General features: G+C 36.7%; 1 protein-coding gene across 1 annotated transcript in view; it reads right to left on the minus strand.

Moving 5' to 3' along the window:
• UGGT2 (UDP-glucose glycoprotein glucosyltransferase 2) overlaps positions 1-18129 on the minus strand; it is a 184854-nt gene that overhangs the window by 127379 nt on the left and 39346 nt on the right. Inside the window, exons 6-10 of the mRNA XM_082700684.1 lie at positions 14918-15014; positions 11821-11890; positions 9432-9532; positions 2960-3059; positions 629-689 (exon numbers count right to left, since the gene is read on the minus strand). Coding sequence (XP_082556810.1) covers positions 629-689; positions 2960-3059; positions 9432-9532; positions 11821-11890; positions 14918-15014 — 429 coding nt within the window. The remainder of the gene's footprint in view (positions 1-628; positions 690-2959; positions 3060-9431; positions 9533-11820; positions 11891-14917; positions 15015-18129) is intronic.

The raw sequence follows: 18129 nt of genomic DNA on the forward strand, positions 1-18129 counted from the left end.
CTCCGCGGCCACAGAAGGGGAAAATCATGTCTGTAACCAACTATTCTGAGGATTCTTTATGTGAGAAAAACAAACTCCTACTGCTCAGGGGCCTGTGCATCTGGTTCTAGTTCTTAAAGCCTTCTTAAAGCCAAGGCAGTCCTATGTCATTAATCCAGGCCGTGTTCTAAGCACTTTATAAATACCAACACAGCTAGGGTCATTTGGGTTCTTAAGAATCTTTTCAAATTACTGACCAACTGTGCCCTTTACAACATATGATTCTAATAATGTTCCAGTGGTCCAAACCTGACTCGGGCCTCACAACCTTTTAAAGCAAAACCAGTTATGAGAAATAGAATAATTAACTCATAGCTTTATTCTTTATCCTGTAAAGAAAACCATACTATGTGGGCAGAAGGTCTGGAGAACAGGTGAATGAAGAAGTAAGTTGTATGTCAGAAAAGACTCGCTAGAATCACAGACTGTAAGCTACATAAAGTAGACAATCTAAAAATGGAAAAACCTGAACTGTTTTAATAATCTAAAAAACACAAATTATCATTTTATTTTTTGCACAAAAATTGAAGATCCAAACTCTAAAATAGTGGTATTAGTGTAGTAAATTGGAAAAAAATTTCAAACAAACCTTTTGATTTTCCTGTATTTCCTCCCTCATAAGTTGATTTACAGCAATTCTGGTCAGAGATCTGGGAAAATAAATACGGATATAATTAATTTTTCCTTAAATGTTTAAGACTAATCTGTAATTCACTGTAGTAGTATTCTTAAGAACCTAAAAATTCAAAATGTTTCATGACTGTAAAGTATCCATTTCCATGCAGCCCATCTGACAACTGGCACAGTGGCTTTCCTCTGACAAGGGTGTTTGATTCAGGTGGATTACAGACTGTCAAGAGTTCATGTACGCTCAGGTGATGTATGGAGTTGCTGAATCAGTGTACTATACACCTGAAACTAACACAACACTGTATGTTAATTACACTGGAATTAAAATAAAACCTTAATTTTAAAAAAGGGCTCACCTGCATTAACTGTATGCTTTAAGTACTGTCAGAACTTGTTTACTAGTAGATACTTATTTTTCAAATATACGTGACTGAAAACACTGTTTTGTGCTACTGGGCCCAGACAGAGAAATTTCGTATGAAATTACCAATATCATCAAATGTGGCAATGCAATGGGCAATTTTCAGAATACCTGGACATAAGGATTTTGGTTAAGCTGGGACCTCTACCAGGGTACGTACGCTCTAAACAAATAATAAAACTGATTGCACACATTGACTCTTGAATATCCCCTATAACTTAAAGACAGAGAAGATTTTTCTTAACAGGAGTTATCAACTCCTAGCAAAATTAGTTACATTATTCGTCAATTTTATGCAAATAAGTGACTGAAAAATTAAAAAGTTTATAATGCAAAGTTCAGCTTTAAAGCAAAACACAAGCAGAAAGGTGTATCTTAAGACAATTCACAATAAGTATGTATTATCTCCTAAAACATGGCAGCATTTGAGAGAAATTACAACAGATAATTTGATAATACAAATTTTTCATTCATTTATAAAATATTTTCTCATTTACTGATTGTCTAAAGAGTGGCTTTACAGATATGCTCATACCTGTAAGTTAGCCACTAAGCAGTTTTACTGTAGTTTGCAATTATTTTTAGAGATCAACCACAAAATGAGAGCAGAGTTTAGCAACAGAACCCTGAATTACAACGGACTTACTGTCAAAAGAGTGAATTAATGGTCTTCTTAAAACTAGAGTTATTTTCGGGACGCCTGGGTGGCTCAGTTGGTTAAAACTAGAGTTATTTTACTTAATTTTTATTTGATCTAGTAATTTCAGAAACAGCAGTGCAGCTAAACATTTATATACACGTGCATACTTCTGTTTGAGTATATACTGACTTCTCAAGTTCTTGACTGTTTAAGCTAGAATTAACACAAAGAATTACATCAATACATTAATTCTTAATCTGTAAATAAGTTGACAAACTCCTCTATTTCAGGGTCTCCTGGAAAGGTTCTTGTTATCTTGTGACCAACTACATATTATTTATTTGTCTTACAAAAGAAAGAAAATCTAGATTTAAAATTCAGTAGTTTGCACTGTGGACAAATGTACAACACACCGTCTGAGACACACAGAGGCGCAGCAAACCCCCATGGGTGGAGAAGGGCTGTGGCCATGGCAGGAACATCCTCCCATTCCTTCCAGAAAAACACGGCTGCACTTGTCACATGCTCTGTGTCTTCCAGAAAAGCTAACTTATTTTCACTGGTTGTTTATAATTGTAGAGCCTGTCATTCCTAACCAGACTGCAAATGCACAAGACTTTGTTATTTTGTAAAAGTACTGATTACTTTTAGACATGCTTAAGTATTATCTATTGAACTGCAAGATATATTTAATGTAAAATCAGTATTTCTGGAAGGAGTTCCATTAGGTATCCTATTGGCAAAAAAGTCCTCCATAAAATTTTCCATAAATAAGACACTACTACCTGTTTAGAATCTGAAAGGGTAAGAACATGATCTAGCCATACTCTGGGCATAAATCTATTTAAAATAATACTTTTCACAACCCCCTACCTAGAAAAGAGAAAAAATATTCCCTCATTATTCATTCCTTAAATAAGTTTACCATAGCTGGATTATCATATCACTGTTTATGTTTAAATAACTTCAATAAATTATTCTTCCTTTCCATTTGTGTCTAATTCAAGAGTTCTATCCTGCAGTATACACACATGTATACACAAGCCAGTATTTTCCTGATTAAAAAAACCATGCATAATGAAGAAATACCCTGATTTCATTAACACTAGATCTGTGAGAATTAATTGACATCACTATGTTAAAATGAAATTTTATTTCATTCTATTTTCATAAAATTTATTTAATGGAAAGGGTTCTGGCTTTAATCAAAGTAATAAATTTTAACATACCTGGCTTTTATGGGGAAGTTCTGTGAAATGTCTTTCATTAATTTTATGGCATCATAAACTGGAGTGGACATTATTTGAGAAGCTGCCTGAAAACTAAGATCTGGGGAAAAAAAAAATCATTAGGGAATCTAGCATAGTATCAGATTTTTATAGACATTCCATGTAATTTAAATAAGTCAACACTTCTTGCCATGTTATTATATATATGTATATATATATACATATACACATATATATATATAAATACTCTTATATTTAACATTCTTCAAAAGTTTTAAATGTAAGGCTATCACTTATGTCCAAATAAGGTAAGCTTTACACTTTTAAAAGGGTTAATTATCATTTAATACCTATTATCATTTAATACCTATTATTTTCTATCAATTACAGTATAGCTTCAGAAAGAGATATGGGAAAAGAAATGTTGATGCAAAACTATTTTTTCTAAGGTTTAATGAAAACATGCAACAAAAAGCTTTTGTAAGAATAAAGGGAAAAAGAGCTCTGAGGAGACAGGCCTGGAAAGAACTTTAAGATCCAATGTGTCCATCCAAAGGGGCACGTGCACACAAATGTTTACAGCAGCAATGTTCACAATAGCCAAACTATGGAAAGAACCTAGATGTCCATCAACAGATGAATGGAAAAAGAAGATGTGGGATATACATACAATTGAATACTATGCAGCCATCAGAAGAAATGAAATCTTGCCATTTGTAAGTATGTGGATGCAAGTAGAGGGTATTATGCTAAGCGAAACAAGTCAATCAGAGAAAGACAATTATCATATGATCTCTGTGGTGAGGAATTTGAGAGGCAGGGTGGGGGCTCGTGGGGGGAAGGGAGGGAAAAATGAAACAAGATCGGACTGAGGAGGGAGACAAACCATAAGACTCTTAATCTCAGGAAACAAAGTGAGGGCTGCTGGGGGCTGCAGGGAAAGGACAGAGTGGCTGGGTGATGGGCACTGGGGAGGGTGTATGCTATGGTGAGTACTGTGAAATGTGTAAGACTGATGATTCACAGACCTGCACCCCTGAATAATTATACATCATATGTTAATTTAAAAAAATCCAGTATGTACAACTCAGTAAATAGCAAACATTTGCTTTCTCGTTCAAAATGTTTCACCTTTATACCACAATGAAAATAAAATCCTAGACTTGGTATTTTCCCCAATACTACATTTCTCTGTTAAGAAAACTGTGGCTTATGTGTTCAGTCTCCAGTATGCCGGAAGCAGTATCTTACTTAGTCTCCTTTACCTTGTCAAGAGTCAGAAAAGATTTTAAAGCTGAATTCTGTTCATTATGGACCAGTGAAACATACTGTTTCTCTGTAACATTTTACCATGGTTAGAAACCCAGCTTACCATATATTAGTAAAATAACCAGTTTAGCATAACAAGGCTGGTTTTATTTCCATGTTCTCAGTGTGGTGAGTTGGGTTGGGAGTCCAAGCTTAGGAAGAAATGTTCTTAGCACAGCTTCCCATGGGATGGACAGCATAACAACCAAGGTTCAAATCTGAGCTCTGTATCACGTTCTAGCTAAGTAACTTTAAATGGCGTTTCCCCAGCCTACTTCAGCAGGTTTCCAGTTCAGGCACTGCAGTGAATAATTGCCAAACACAACAGCCATTGCTCAGTGCTTCTCTTACTAAGATCCTTCTAGAAGAGGATCACTTCCTGCAAAGAAGTACTGACTTTCTATTTAATAAGTGGTACTGGGAAAAACAGGTCACTCACATGCAAAAGAAGGAAAATGGGCCCCTATCTTACACAATACACAATAATCAACTCAAAGGGGTTAGACTTAAGTTTAAGACCTAAACCCATAAAATCCTGAAAGAAAACATAGGGGTAAGCTCCTCATCATTAGTTTTAGCAATGATTTTTTGGATTTGGGACCAAAATCAAAGGCAGCAAAGTGAAAATGAACAAATGGGACTGTATCATATTACAAAGCTTCTGCACAGCAAGGAAATCGTCAACAAAATGGAAAAGCAAGCTGCAGAATGGGAGGAAAATATCTGCAAATCATCTGATAAGGGGTTAATAACAAAAATATCCAAGGAACTCAGGTAAACCGGTGTAGCCACTATGGAAGACATGATAGTGATTCCATATGGTGATTCCTCAAGAAATTAAAATGAAAATCACAGTGGGATCAGCAATCCCACTTCTGGGTATGTTTCCAGAGGAAATGAAATCAGTATCTCAAAGACGTATCTGTATTCCCATGGTCACTGCAGCATTATTCACATCAGCCAAGATGGAAACAACCTAAATGTCTACAAATGAGTGAATGGTTAGAGAAAATGTGGCATATACATACAACGGGATATTATTCAACATTAAAAAGAAGAAAAATCCTGCCATTTGTAACAACGTGGTGAACCTGGGGGTTATGCTAAGTGAAAATAGCCAGACAGAGAAAGACAAATACTATACAGAATCACTTATGTAAAAATTGAAAAAAAAGAAAAAAAAAGTCAAACTCACACAAACAGAGAGTAGAAAAGTAGCTGCCTAGGACTGGATAGAGGAAAGAGGGAGAGGTTGAGAAAATGGCATACATTTTCAGCTAAAGATGAAGAGGGTCTAAGATTCTAATGTATGCCCGGGCGACCAGCATTGGCACCACTGTACTGCATAACTGAAATTTGCTAAGAGAGTAGAAATTAAATGTTTTCACTGAAAAGAAGTACTTGATACACAAGTTAAGTACTCACTAAATATTGATGAATGAATAAATGACTAGCAAAATTACATGCTCCTTTATGTTCTCTTTCTTACTCTATTGCTATTAAAGGCATTTATAAGCAACACAATTTTTGACTGATATGTATATATTTAGGAATGTACATAGTCTTAGGCAAGAAAACTTAATAATTACTTACCTGACTGACTTAGTAATTACTTACCTGACCTATACTTACTTACTTACTTTATTTATTTATTTTTTAAAGAATTTTATTTATTTATTTGACAGAGAGAGATCACAAGTAGGCAGAGAGGCAGGCAGAGAGAGAGGAAGGGAAGCAGGCCCCTGCTGAGCAGAGAGCCCGATGTGGGACTCGATCCCAGGACCCTGAGATCATGACCTGAGCCGAAGGCAGTGGCTTAACCCACTGAGCCACCCAGGCATCCCTATACTTACTTTATAAGTAACAACTTATAAAGAGGAAAGTGTATGGTCAAAGATCTTGCCTGACATTATTTGGTTGTACAACTTTATGCTCAAAAAAGCAAGATGCTGGGCAGAAGGAAGAATTAGGCCTTATAAGGAGACAGACCTGCTCATTTTAGATACCCCTGATTTGTCTCTGTCAGATTTGTGAACTTAGACTCATTATTTTATGTGTTCCATTTCTTAATTTCCTCATCTGGAAAAGTGGGATATCTAACTCATATGAGTTTTTAAAATGTAATTAGGATACTGTATATAAATAGCCTAACACTTTGCCAGACATGGTGTTGGTTAATTTTTTTTTCTTACTCATTTTTTTTTCAGCATAACAGTATACATTATTTTTGCACCACACCCAGTGCTCCATGCAATCCGTGCCCTCTATACTACCCACCACCTGGTACCCCAACTTCCCACCCCCTGCCCCTTCAAAACCCTCAGATTGTTTTTTAGAGTCCATAGTCTCTCATGGTTCACCTCCCCTTCCAATTTCTCCCAAATCCCTTCTCCTCTCTAACACCCCTTGTCCTCCATGATATTTGTTATGCTCCACAAATAAGTGAAACCATAGGATAATTGACTCTCTCTCCTTGACTTATTTCACTCAGCATAATCTCTTCCAGTCCCGTCCACGTTGCTACAAAAGTTGGGTGTTGGTTAATTTTTTATCATTGGCAATCAACAGTGTGATGATCATGGACAGCTACCTTTGACTCAGGCTTGAGAACACAACCAGTCTTTAAAAATGTTTTATAACATGAATGTAATTCTCCTTGACATGACCAACTTTCTGTGCGCAAGTTATTTGAAAGCCCCTGAAAATTCACTTACAAAATCAGAATATAAATAACCAAATGAATATAACATCACCAGATTCTATTAACACTTTTTGCTTTGTTCTAAACTGTTCCATACTTAATGGCTCATAAGTAACTATTTAAGTCCTACACTTTATCTATTTAACTGTTCTACCACTTGGATATTTCAAAAGCAGCATGTTTAATAATAACTTTGTGATATTCCTGCCCCATGTTTGCCCAAAGCTGGTCCTCTTTAGTCTTCTCTTCTCAGCAAACACCACTGTCCATGCAGCGTAGCAAACCACAATCTAGCCAAGTTCTTGGTTCTCTCCTTCATGTATACATATCCAACGGCTCCCAGTGATCTTTGCACTCTCTCTAAATAACCCACCCCCAGATTTATTCCAGCCCCGCCTCAGATCTCAATTCAGTAACCACTTCATGGCAAAGACTGCCCTATCTCTCCCCGTCCCTCACGCTCACCAGCTTGGATCTTCCCACATATACCCGTCTTAATCCTATCTACCTTTGCTTTAGAGCAATTACAATTCACAATTGTTATACTGGTTTTTCAAATTTTTTATGTTTATCTGAGATCTTCTGAAGATAATGTAGGGTCTATTTTAGCTCAGTTTATCTTCAGAATCTAGTGTTTTCCAAAATGTCAGCTGGAACCCATTAGTAGTGAAATCAGATGAACAGGTAGTACAAAGTTATTTTTCTAAATAAACAGGGTAGAAAAAAAGTTTGTCAGACTGAATAAAATACAGTATACATACTGCATGTGAAGCTTTTATTTTCATATATATACTTTTAGTTCTGAGCATATCTATGCATTCTTACATCATACACTTGTATATGGGTTTTGACGTAAAATAGGTTTCCTACTGTAGCCCTTAGCCCAAAATTATAAAACCATGGATGTATGGACATAGCTGACATGTAGTAGATACAGAATAAATACTTGGTAAATCAATAAAATAGGAAAAGGGAAATTGCTTACTTTCTCTGTCTTGGAAATCTACTTGGGTCAGCTTCTATAATGTGCTCCTCCATTTCTCATCACTCCCCACGTCTTGTTCATGAGGTCTACTTTCCACACGAGAATGAACACCACAGCACCAGCCCTCGTGTGCCGACTGGTCATTCTGCAGAACCATTTAGCCCCTCCTCCCTTGTAAGGCTTTATGCTAAGATGTTCAGCTCTTTCCATCTTCTTTTAGCTTACAGACTTTACGTTCACCCCACTACTGGACCCCTCATCTGAATACGTCACAGTCACTTTAAGCAATCTTTTAAACATCAGTCTCATTATTCTTGAACTCCACCTTCAACCCTGAAACATACTGTCTGTTTTATATTCGCTCTATTCAGACTCAAAGCTGGAAATCTTCAAGCCATCTCTGACTCCTTTCATCTCCTCAGTATTTGCTCACTCCAGCCTTCCTCCCCATGCTGTCTACCACTGTCACAGTGCAATCTCTCACCACAGTATTTCAAGGACGTCTTACCCAGAGTTCCTGTTTCTGGTCCATTCAAATCTATCTTACTCAGTGGTCAGCCAGATCCACTAAAACTAAGCTGACTGAGCATGTTCCCCGTATACAAGCCTTCAAAAGCACCCCATCACCTACAGCGATCACCTACAACTGTATTTTCTAAATTATGGGTTCCCTGGAGAACATTTTGAAGGAGAAAGCAGAATGGTGTTTGCCTACAACAGTTGGAGAAATTGGAGAGAAGTGGGCAGTGACTGTGAATGGGGATGTTACTTTCTTTTCAGGGTGATGAAAATACTCTAGAATTGACTGTGGTGACAGTAAAAAAGCCTCAGAAAATATACTAAAATCCATCAAATGGTACATTTTAAAGGGGTGAACTGTATAGTATGTCAGTTATCTCAATAAGCTGTTAATAGAAAGTTGATGGGCGATGTGATAGGAGGTACGGATGACACAGCAAAATGATGTCCCCACGAATGACTAAAAATCACAAGTAATAAAAAAGAAAATTACAAATTGAAAAGGACTTACAGTTCAAACTAAATTCTGATCACAAGATACCTGCTTACAAGAGGTCAGCACGAGGCTGTTCTAAGCTAATACTGAAATATGCAATGGTCTGTTAAGTTCAAAATTTTAAACAGAAGAAAACTAGTATGATTTGGTTCTGATTTCCTGACTGACTAGACAGGATTTTTAATCAACATTATAGATTTAATACTTAAAATGAACCTACCAAATAAATCAGTATACACTTTAAAAATGATTAGATAATATCAAACAACTACACTTCATATAATTTTAACTCTTATATGATTTGCTTGATGGATAGCCTTTTAATTAAATACGAATTTCCATAAAAATTCACATCAGTAATTATTTCCTACAAAATAATTTATATCATGTTATATAAAAGCTTATTTAACACAACAGAGTCAGTTACCAAAATGTTATGTTAAAGTTGACCAAAATACTATACCTTGTAGTTCCCAGACTTTCAAAGGTGTCATTTCTTTGCTACTCTCAATCAGGTATTTTTGGAATGTTGTCAGATTATCTCTAAGATCTGAATACCTTTCTCTGCATTAGAATATGAAGTAATGTTAATTATCATCACCTACTACAAATTATACAAGCACTATATTTTTGAAACTAACCCTTTCAAATAATTAGACAAAAACAAACTATTCACCAAGATAATAAGTACATCGTGATGCAACTATGTCCACAGAGCTTAAAAATAATGAGAGCCGTGTATGCGCACTTTTTTCAATACATAAAACAAAACAAACCAAAACCTGAAGGGATAGACTCTCAATTGTTAACATGTTAACATTATCTAAAAGGGACTCAAGGGTGAGGGCAGACTTCTTAGCTTTTAGAGTCTACACTTTTTAACATTTTAGAAATTACTAGTATTGATTTTATAATTTAAAACAAAACCATTTTATAAGGAAAGCATCAATACTTCCTATACAATCTTGGAGTTTATTTCCAAAGAGTTCCATCTCTGCAATTTTAAAAAATCTTCAGTAAGTTCATTTTGCCTAGGTATCTTTTTTGAGAGTGCCAAAAAATAATGTAGTAGGAATGACATTGTACCACACATAGGATCCCAAATGTGGCTTCTTTCCTCTCTTACGAAATCAAGACATGGTGCCCTTTAAGAGTTAAATAGTATTCTCTTCAAAAAAAACTTTACCTCCAACACAACTTACAAAACATGCATTTTCAACAGTAAAAAGATTTTAAAAAGTGAAATAAAAAAATATACAGAACCATATACACAGAAATGCATTTATCTTATATTTAACAATAAGCATATTGATAATATCATGCAATTTTATTACATGGGACCATGTTTTAAAAATGAATCAAGGGGCGCCTGGGTGGTTCAGTCATTAAGCATCTGCCTTCGGCTCAGATCATGATCCCAGGGTCCTGGGATCAAGCCCCACATAAGGCTCTCTGCTCAGGGGGAACCTGCTTCTCCCTCTCTCCCTCCCCCTGCTTGTATTCCCTCTCTCACTGTCTGTCAGATAACTAAATAAAATCTTAAAAAAAAAAAAAAGTCAAGATGACTACAACTGTTCTTACAGTGAAGTGAAAAAGCACAGAACATCTCTCAAAAGGAAATTCTCTACGAATTAAATTAACCCCTTTCTCAAATATTTTAAATCACAGAATATTAAGTTATGAGTATTATTTTTCATATTTAGCCACAATCTTAACAATTTTCACTGCTGAATTTATATAACCCAGATAAAAATACTTTATTCATATAATATCTCAAAGCAAAGGGTTCTGCCTCAATCGAGAACTAATTTTGAGCATTTCTTCTTTTAAGAAACTAATATCCCAGAGTTCCAAAAGCTTCTTGTGAGATGTGCGATTTATTCCAATAAAAGGTTATGTTTAAAAGAGAATTAAGAGAAAAAGAATAGAACTGTGGGCTCCAAGATGTTGAGACAGCTGACAATGGAATAAAATGTATTATTATCTACTAAATAAATACCTTAATAAATCTGTTTCATGCATTAAGTTCTTAAGGCCACTAGTATACTACTGGGCCAATGTAGTTGAGAAATATAACTCCGTCATCTGTATAAATTAGCAGTCTCCAAAAATGTTCCCTTGCTCTGTAACAGTATCTACTCAAGAGGAGAACTGACCTTGGTGTCCTTTATAAATAGAATATCAGGCAAAAATTAAAACTATTAATAAAAACTGTCCTTTACCTTTAATTAATTTTGCCTTTGTAATGAAATCACAAACTTTCCCTTCCCGTAAATAAGGGAAAACACATCTAAAACAACAACAATCCCCTTTCATGGGTCTTCAGAGAGCACTCACCATCCTATTCTTGCTCTTCAATCGGTGATGCAGGAAAAAAAAAGGAGGGGGGGGACACAACTTTAATTTCTGAATGGTTACTTACACATGTATATGAAATTAAGACCAGATGTTAAAAGGTTTTTAACATGGCAACCTGTACATAGAAATTTAAGAAAATAAATATTTTCTCTTTTTTTGAGGCACAAAAATTTTGTTTATTACATGCTAATGATCCAATACTAACCATGATTTTTCTAACCCAGTAGTTCTGTAAGAGATTCTATAATGTTTTTTGACAAAGATAACTTTGATCATTTCCAATTCCTATTTTGCTAATCATATTTATCATACAGCGAAAATCACGATTATTTTTCCATTGTGTTTTGCATTAATCATGTATGACTTCTGTAATAAATAAAACTGATTACAGGTGTATTTTAAGAAGATGAAACATGCAACAGCACAGCACAGTGAATTCCTTTAGGACAAAATTAAGAGCACAGCAATGCAACTTTGTTTCAATTCAGACTCACTTTAATTTCCGGAAGAGAAATCCTTGAACCTCATTTGTCTCAACCTCATCCTCCATAGTAGTATTGGTTGCTGCGGTTTTGGAAACCAAAATAAAACAAAACATTTTCAGACTGGGAAAGGAACAGGGCATCAAAAATTCGAAGAATGCAAACTTAAATTCCTTTTGTTTTACCTTGTTTTCCTTTCACAGCCCTGCTCACTGGTACATGTGCACGTACACACTTCTATTTCTGAGCGTGCTCTCTTTCTAAACAGGCTTGGATCATTAAATATTGAACCAACGCTTTACAAATTATTTTACAGTCCAGTTCTATTTTACAACCAGAATCATAAACCAAAGTGGTTGCAACGAATCCTTTAGCTCTTAAGCCAGGCAGGAGCTCCAAGCCTTACTATATCCAATGCCTTTAAAGATAATCAAGAAATCTTTAGAAAGACACAGAAATTCATGGCCTCAAAAAGTAAAGATACAACATGTTACAGTCACTTCCCTTCCCCTTCCCTTCTCCTCTACTCCGCAGACAATTATAACATACAGGGTGGTAACCGGTGTAAGTACAGGGTATGTGGGAGCACAAGACCTCATTACGTTCCCCTGGGGCTGCTCTGGGAGTGTGCCCGAGCCCCTCCAATACACTCCTCCCCTCTCTCCTGAAGGTCCGCATCCCCAGGACTACGGCTAGAAGCCCTGGGTGCTGATTCAGTCTTCCTTCTCCTCCTTTTCATTTCTCCATCAGGCAAACGTTTATTGGCTGCCTGCTGTGATGTCTGTTTCCTGCCAGATAAACACGAGGAAGAGAGACAGAAAAGACACAAACTCCACTTGGCAGAAAGGAGAGAGAGAGACAATTTAATACAGTGTGTAAAACTTCTATGAAGGAAAGCATAGAATATGTGGGATAGAGAAAAGAGAAAACCACCCTTGGCAGAGCAAAAAGACAGGCATTCATCTCAGAGGCACTGACTGGTAGTTTCAAGTTTTTAAAAGATGAATAGGCCTTTGATGAAAGAAAAGCGGGACCAAGGAGAAGGTTTCAGGCAGAGGGAACAGCATATGCTAAGGGATAAAAGTACTTGATAGAGGTCATGAAGGTTTAGCATGGAGCCAAACGTGGAGGCATCGAGGCAACAGAAAACCATTCTGTATTGTAGTTTGGTGTTGCAGAACAGAAGGTACAAATGAGAGGCTGAGGGACAGTGACAAAGTGGAAAGAGGCTGGAGTATGAAAAGCTTTCTTTGCAATGCTACAGTACTAGGATTTATGAGGGAGGTTATGGCGAGCCTCTGCAGGAATTTAACCAGTGGAGTCACAAAGTCAGATTTCATCATAAGGCTTTCAACCTGAAAGCACCGTGAAGAACACTAATCCATCTGTTTTAGGGGGTAAGGAGGACTCGGGGCACAGAAGGCCAAAGATCAGAGAGAAAGCCAGTTAGACGTCTGATGTATACAGAGGGAAAAAACAGAACTAAATGAAAGGAGTGTCTACTAGAATAGAGAACAGATCTACTACACACATACGTTTAGAGGCTGATGAGAGAATTAGTGTGTAATGTGTAATACAGTGCATTAATGTGATCACCTGACTTTATAAAATTTTTTTATCTGACCTTTCAAAGAAGATTCCACAGGCCCAATAGCTAGAAAATGCCTTATGTTACTGTTGTGACTATTAAGTAAGATACTAAATTACAAAACACTGTAAAGCTACATATAAGCTATATAGAAATACCTAAAATCTGAATATTCGTATTTGCTCTATACTTTTCCAGCAACTCTAACTGAGAGGACTTAACAGTGATACAGATCTGTATTTGAAGCACAGTCAGGAGGAGTGTCCAGAGCTAGGTCTGTGATGAGAGCACGGCCTCCAGGAGCACATCCTTAATAGATAAAGTTGAAGCAGAAGCCCCATCTGAGAGCATATAAAAGAATGAATTAAAGATTCTCTCTCTCTCTCTCTCTCTTTTTTTAAAGGTTTTATTTATTTGACAAAGATCACAAGTAGGCAGAGAGGCAGGTAGAGAGAGAGAGGGGGAAGCAGGCTCCCCGATGAGCAAAGAGCCCCACTCAGGGCTCGATCCCAGGACCCTGGGATCACGGCCCAAGCTGAAGGCAGAGGCTTTAACCCACTGAGCCACCCAGGCACCCCCGAATTAAAGACTCTTAACCAGGGGTGTCTGAGTGGCTCAGCTTGTTGGGTATTTGACTCCTGATTTCAGCTCAGCCCACATGCGGCTTCCTGCTCAGCCCAGAGTTTGCTTGTGATCACCTCCCGCTCCCCCCGGCTTGCACACATGCACGCGCTCACTCTTTCAAATAAATAAATCTTAAAAAAAATACTTAATCAAGAATCAGGTATAAATAAATTTTGGATGAACCAGTTAATAAAAGATTTTCACAAGCATCTGAAAACTACTTTAGCTTCTTCAGGGACTCCAGAGTCCTTTATCTAGAGCATGTAGCTTAAGCACAATCATAGATACAGGTTTGTAGATCACAGATCTAACCGAATCTACTTCATCTAAACTAGCAACTCCCAGGCCTCTCCTACCCTACTCAAGAGCAGCAGCATCCTGGTAACTTTATTACAAACATGTGAGACAAAGCTTCCTAACACCGTGTGTGGCCCACGAACTTTCAGACTGACTGAGACACTGACCCCCTTAGATCCCCCCACCACCAGCCCCCGACTGGCTGGGTACCCCGTGAGACACCCCATGCCCTCAGCCCCACCTCCAGGCCAGGCTGGCTGGCCATACCCGGCGGTCACCACAGCCATGACCAGCCTCATCTACTGCCTCAGCCTGCCTTGTCTAGGTTACCATTTTTTATGTGTTATTCACAATGGTGGCGAAGCCACCAGATAAAGCAAAACAAGATTTTCCCCCCAATTTTTAAAGATGTTTTTGAGTCCCACAATATTAAATATATTTCTTTCAGAATAAAATCAAATTCTAAACTAAGGAGAAACAAGTGTACCCCATCTCCAGCCTCAAATGAACATGTGTAAGATTATGGTCAGTCACTGTTTTTTTAAAAAATATATAAGCGTCCAAATTTTTATTCTGCTCAAGTTCAGAGAATAAACTTACTTTTAACTTGGGTATCATCCAAAGCTTTGTATTCTGTACTTTTAATCGCTAGCTCCACACCGTAGCCGGATAAGTACATTTTCTGTGAGACTGGTTTCTGTTCCAACACATTTAAATTTTTAAAAAGAGAAAATATTTGGTCAAACATCTTCTTTTAAATCCAGTATGTTTGTGTATTAGGATATTAGGGTAAATTAATATATTTTTTAAAAGATTTTATTTCTTTTTTTGAGAGAAAGAGAACAGGGGGGCAAGGGAGGGAGCAGAGGGAGCAGCAGGCTCCCCACTGAGTAAAGAGCAGGACTCGACCCCAGGACCCCAGGATCATGACGTGAGTCAAAGGTAGATGCTTAACCAACTGAATCACCCACGCACCCCTACTAATATTTTTTTTAAACATTGTGAAATATTATTTGGGGGATATTTATACTCTCTCTAGACAGCATATGAAGGACCCAGAATTTAGTTAATCACCACTTCTTTACTTTCTAAAAACCTTGTTATGGTTTTAATGTTTTAATTACCCTTTTAAAAGGAAAAATACCTGATCTTTTTCTGTTAACTATGGTAACTTCCCCATTTCTCCTATGAGTTAATTAATAGAAGCTCCAATACAATTAAGTTTCAATAAAACTGTACTCCTTTCAGTGAACTACACAGGGTTTGCTAAACCGCCAAATGCTATTCATTTGCTAGTTATAACTTAGCTAGTGATATATAGTTATAACTGTAGTGTTGCTAAAAGCAATACTGAAGAGTAGAGGCAAAAGACACCAAAAAACACAGTGTCTTGAACAATCTGATTAAATTTTTCTTCACGTTTCTCAGTGATTAAAATATACCAAATGCCACAGATCAGTATCTACTCTTGCAACAAGGGCAAAAATTGCCTAAAATGGGAGTTCTCTGAGGTATTGCTGATTGGAATTTTAATACCTAACTTTCCCCTTTCTGTAAAGGACAAATACAAAATGTACTTCTAGAGATTACCCTATCAAGGAAGAGAACGCACATTTATTTCAAAAGGTAAGCAACCTGGATGAATATACACAACATTTCTAGAAGATGTCTAAGGTTCTTTCTAGCTTCCAGATGGAAATTCTTATCAATTTGGCACAGTCATCATCATTTGGCACATTCTTTCATGGCTTAGGAAACTGGTTTAACCTAGCGCCTTGCGAACTCCCTGGAACATGGTGTGCACCTGTGCTTACTCAAGTTTGCAAGAGGGCAGTTTTACGATCCTACACATGATAGCGGAAGAGGCAGAGATTGGAGGGAAGGAGAACCTTTGTCAATAGGGTTTTTATTTTTTCTTTTTATTCCCTTCTTTCCTCCCTAGCTCCCCTGCCTCCAACCTTAAAAATAAGCAGATGACCAGAGTGACTATTCCTGGGCTGTTCTATTTCCAAATAAGATGATACAAGAATTAGTTTCAGATATGCAGAGAAATATTTAACACTGCTGCCCACGTGAAAATGTAATTTGCTAATTTCTCAGGCACATGCTATAATGAAAGATAACACAAGGGAACTGAGCTGCTTATAATTATGGTCATCTGAAAAAGGTAAAAATATTTTAGAGTTTTCAATTTCATACAGCTCAATTTAAAAATCCATTTGACAATCCACCAAAAAGACAATCAGCTGGTAGAGAAGCAAATCGAAGCTCCAAGTCTACATATTTTGTTATAGTTCATAAAAGAAATGCAATTTCAAATAACCAATTTCCATTATCAATTCTGAAATATTATTAGCTCCTCAGGAATAAAGATAAATGTTTATTAAATTCATATTTACGGACTCCATTTGAAAATGTATTAATATAAAATGTGAACTGTAGTCTAATAAGTTTGGATTTGCAAACCAAAAATGCTTGTAGACTAAATCAACTGGTGAGAAGACTCTTTCTTCATTTTTCTATTTCTTCTTTCCAAAAGAAGAAATACCTGTTCCGAAGGTAGCAAAAATAAGTTTATTTTATTAGAATTACATGTTGACCAGATTTAAAATATACCTATTTTGAATATACAATACATTGTTCATTAAGAAGGCTATAATTTGATGTGACAAAGTGCCCAGATAGTTGGCTAGTATGTGTTCATAGTTTATTTAATGGTCACATTCTCTAAAAAATAACTTGGGACACTGATTTCTTGACAGATGATCATATCTCCCCCTGTAGGGCACATTAGAATCACTGGGGGGACATTTTTAAAAAGATAAACAATAATTTGATCTCCCACTTCCATTCCTACTCTGGTATAATTGACATAAACACTTAGTTTAAGGCGTACAACATAATGATTTGATCAAGACTATATGAAACAATGACCACATTAAGTTTAGTTAACATCCAAACCTCAGTATTTTTTCTTGTGATAAGTACTTTAAAGATCTATTCTCTTAGCAACTTGCAAATATGCAGCACAGTAGTATTAGGTCACCCCAGAACTTATAGCTGGAAGTCTGTACTTTCCAACCACCTTCACCCACCAACACCACCTCCCATTTTCTAGGACTCTGGCTGTTTTTTAGGTTCCAAATGTAAGTGACATCATTACAGTATTTGTCTTTCTCTGTCCGATTTCTTTCAATTAACATAATGCCCTCAAGAGTCCATCCATACTGTCACAAATGCCAGGCTTTCCCTTTAAAGGATGAGTACTATTCCACTATATACACACACCACATTTTCTTGATCCATTTATCCACCGCTGAGCATGGGGGCTGTTCCCATGTCTACATTATGGTAGGTAATGCTGCAATGAACATGGGACCACAGATTTTCAAGTTAGTATTTGTTTCCTTTGGATATATACCCAGAAGCAGAAATACCAGATCATACAGTGGTTCTTTTTAAACATTTTTGAGGTACCTCCATATTGTTTTCTATAGTGGCTGTACCAATTCCCTCTCTCATCAACAGTGCAAAAATATTCCCTTTCCTCCACATCCTCTCACACCTGTCTTTTTGATAACAGCAATTCTAACAAGTCTGAGGTGGTACCTCATTATTGTGGTTTCTATTTACATTTCCTGGTTTGTGATGTCGAATGCCTTTTCATGTACTTGCTGGCCACTTGTAAGTCTCCATTGGAAAAATGTCTATTCAGTCTCTTTGCCCATTCTTTTCATCAGACTACATTTTTTACTACTGAGTTGCCTGAAGTCCTTATGTATTTCAGGTATTAACCCCTTATCAGATATATG

The sequence above is a fragment of the Mustela nivalis genome, assembly GCF_964662115.1.
Source record: "Mustela nivalis genome assembly, chromosome: 15".
Lineage (NCBI taxonomy): Eukaryota > Metazoa > Chordata > Mammalia > Carnivora > Mustelidae > Mustela > Mustela nivalis.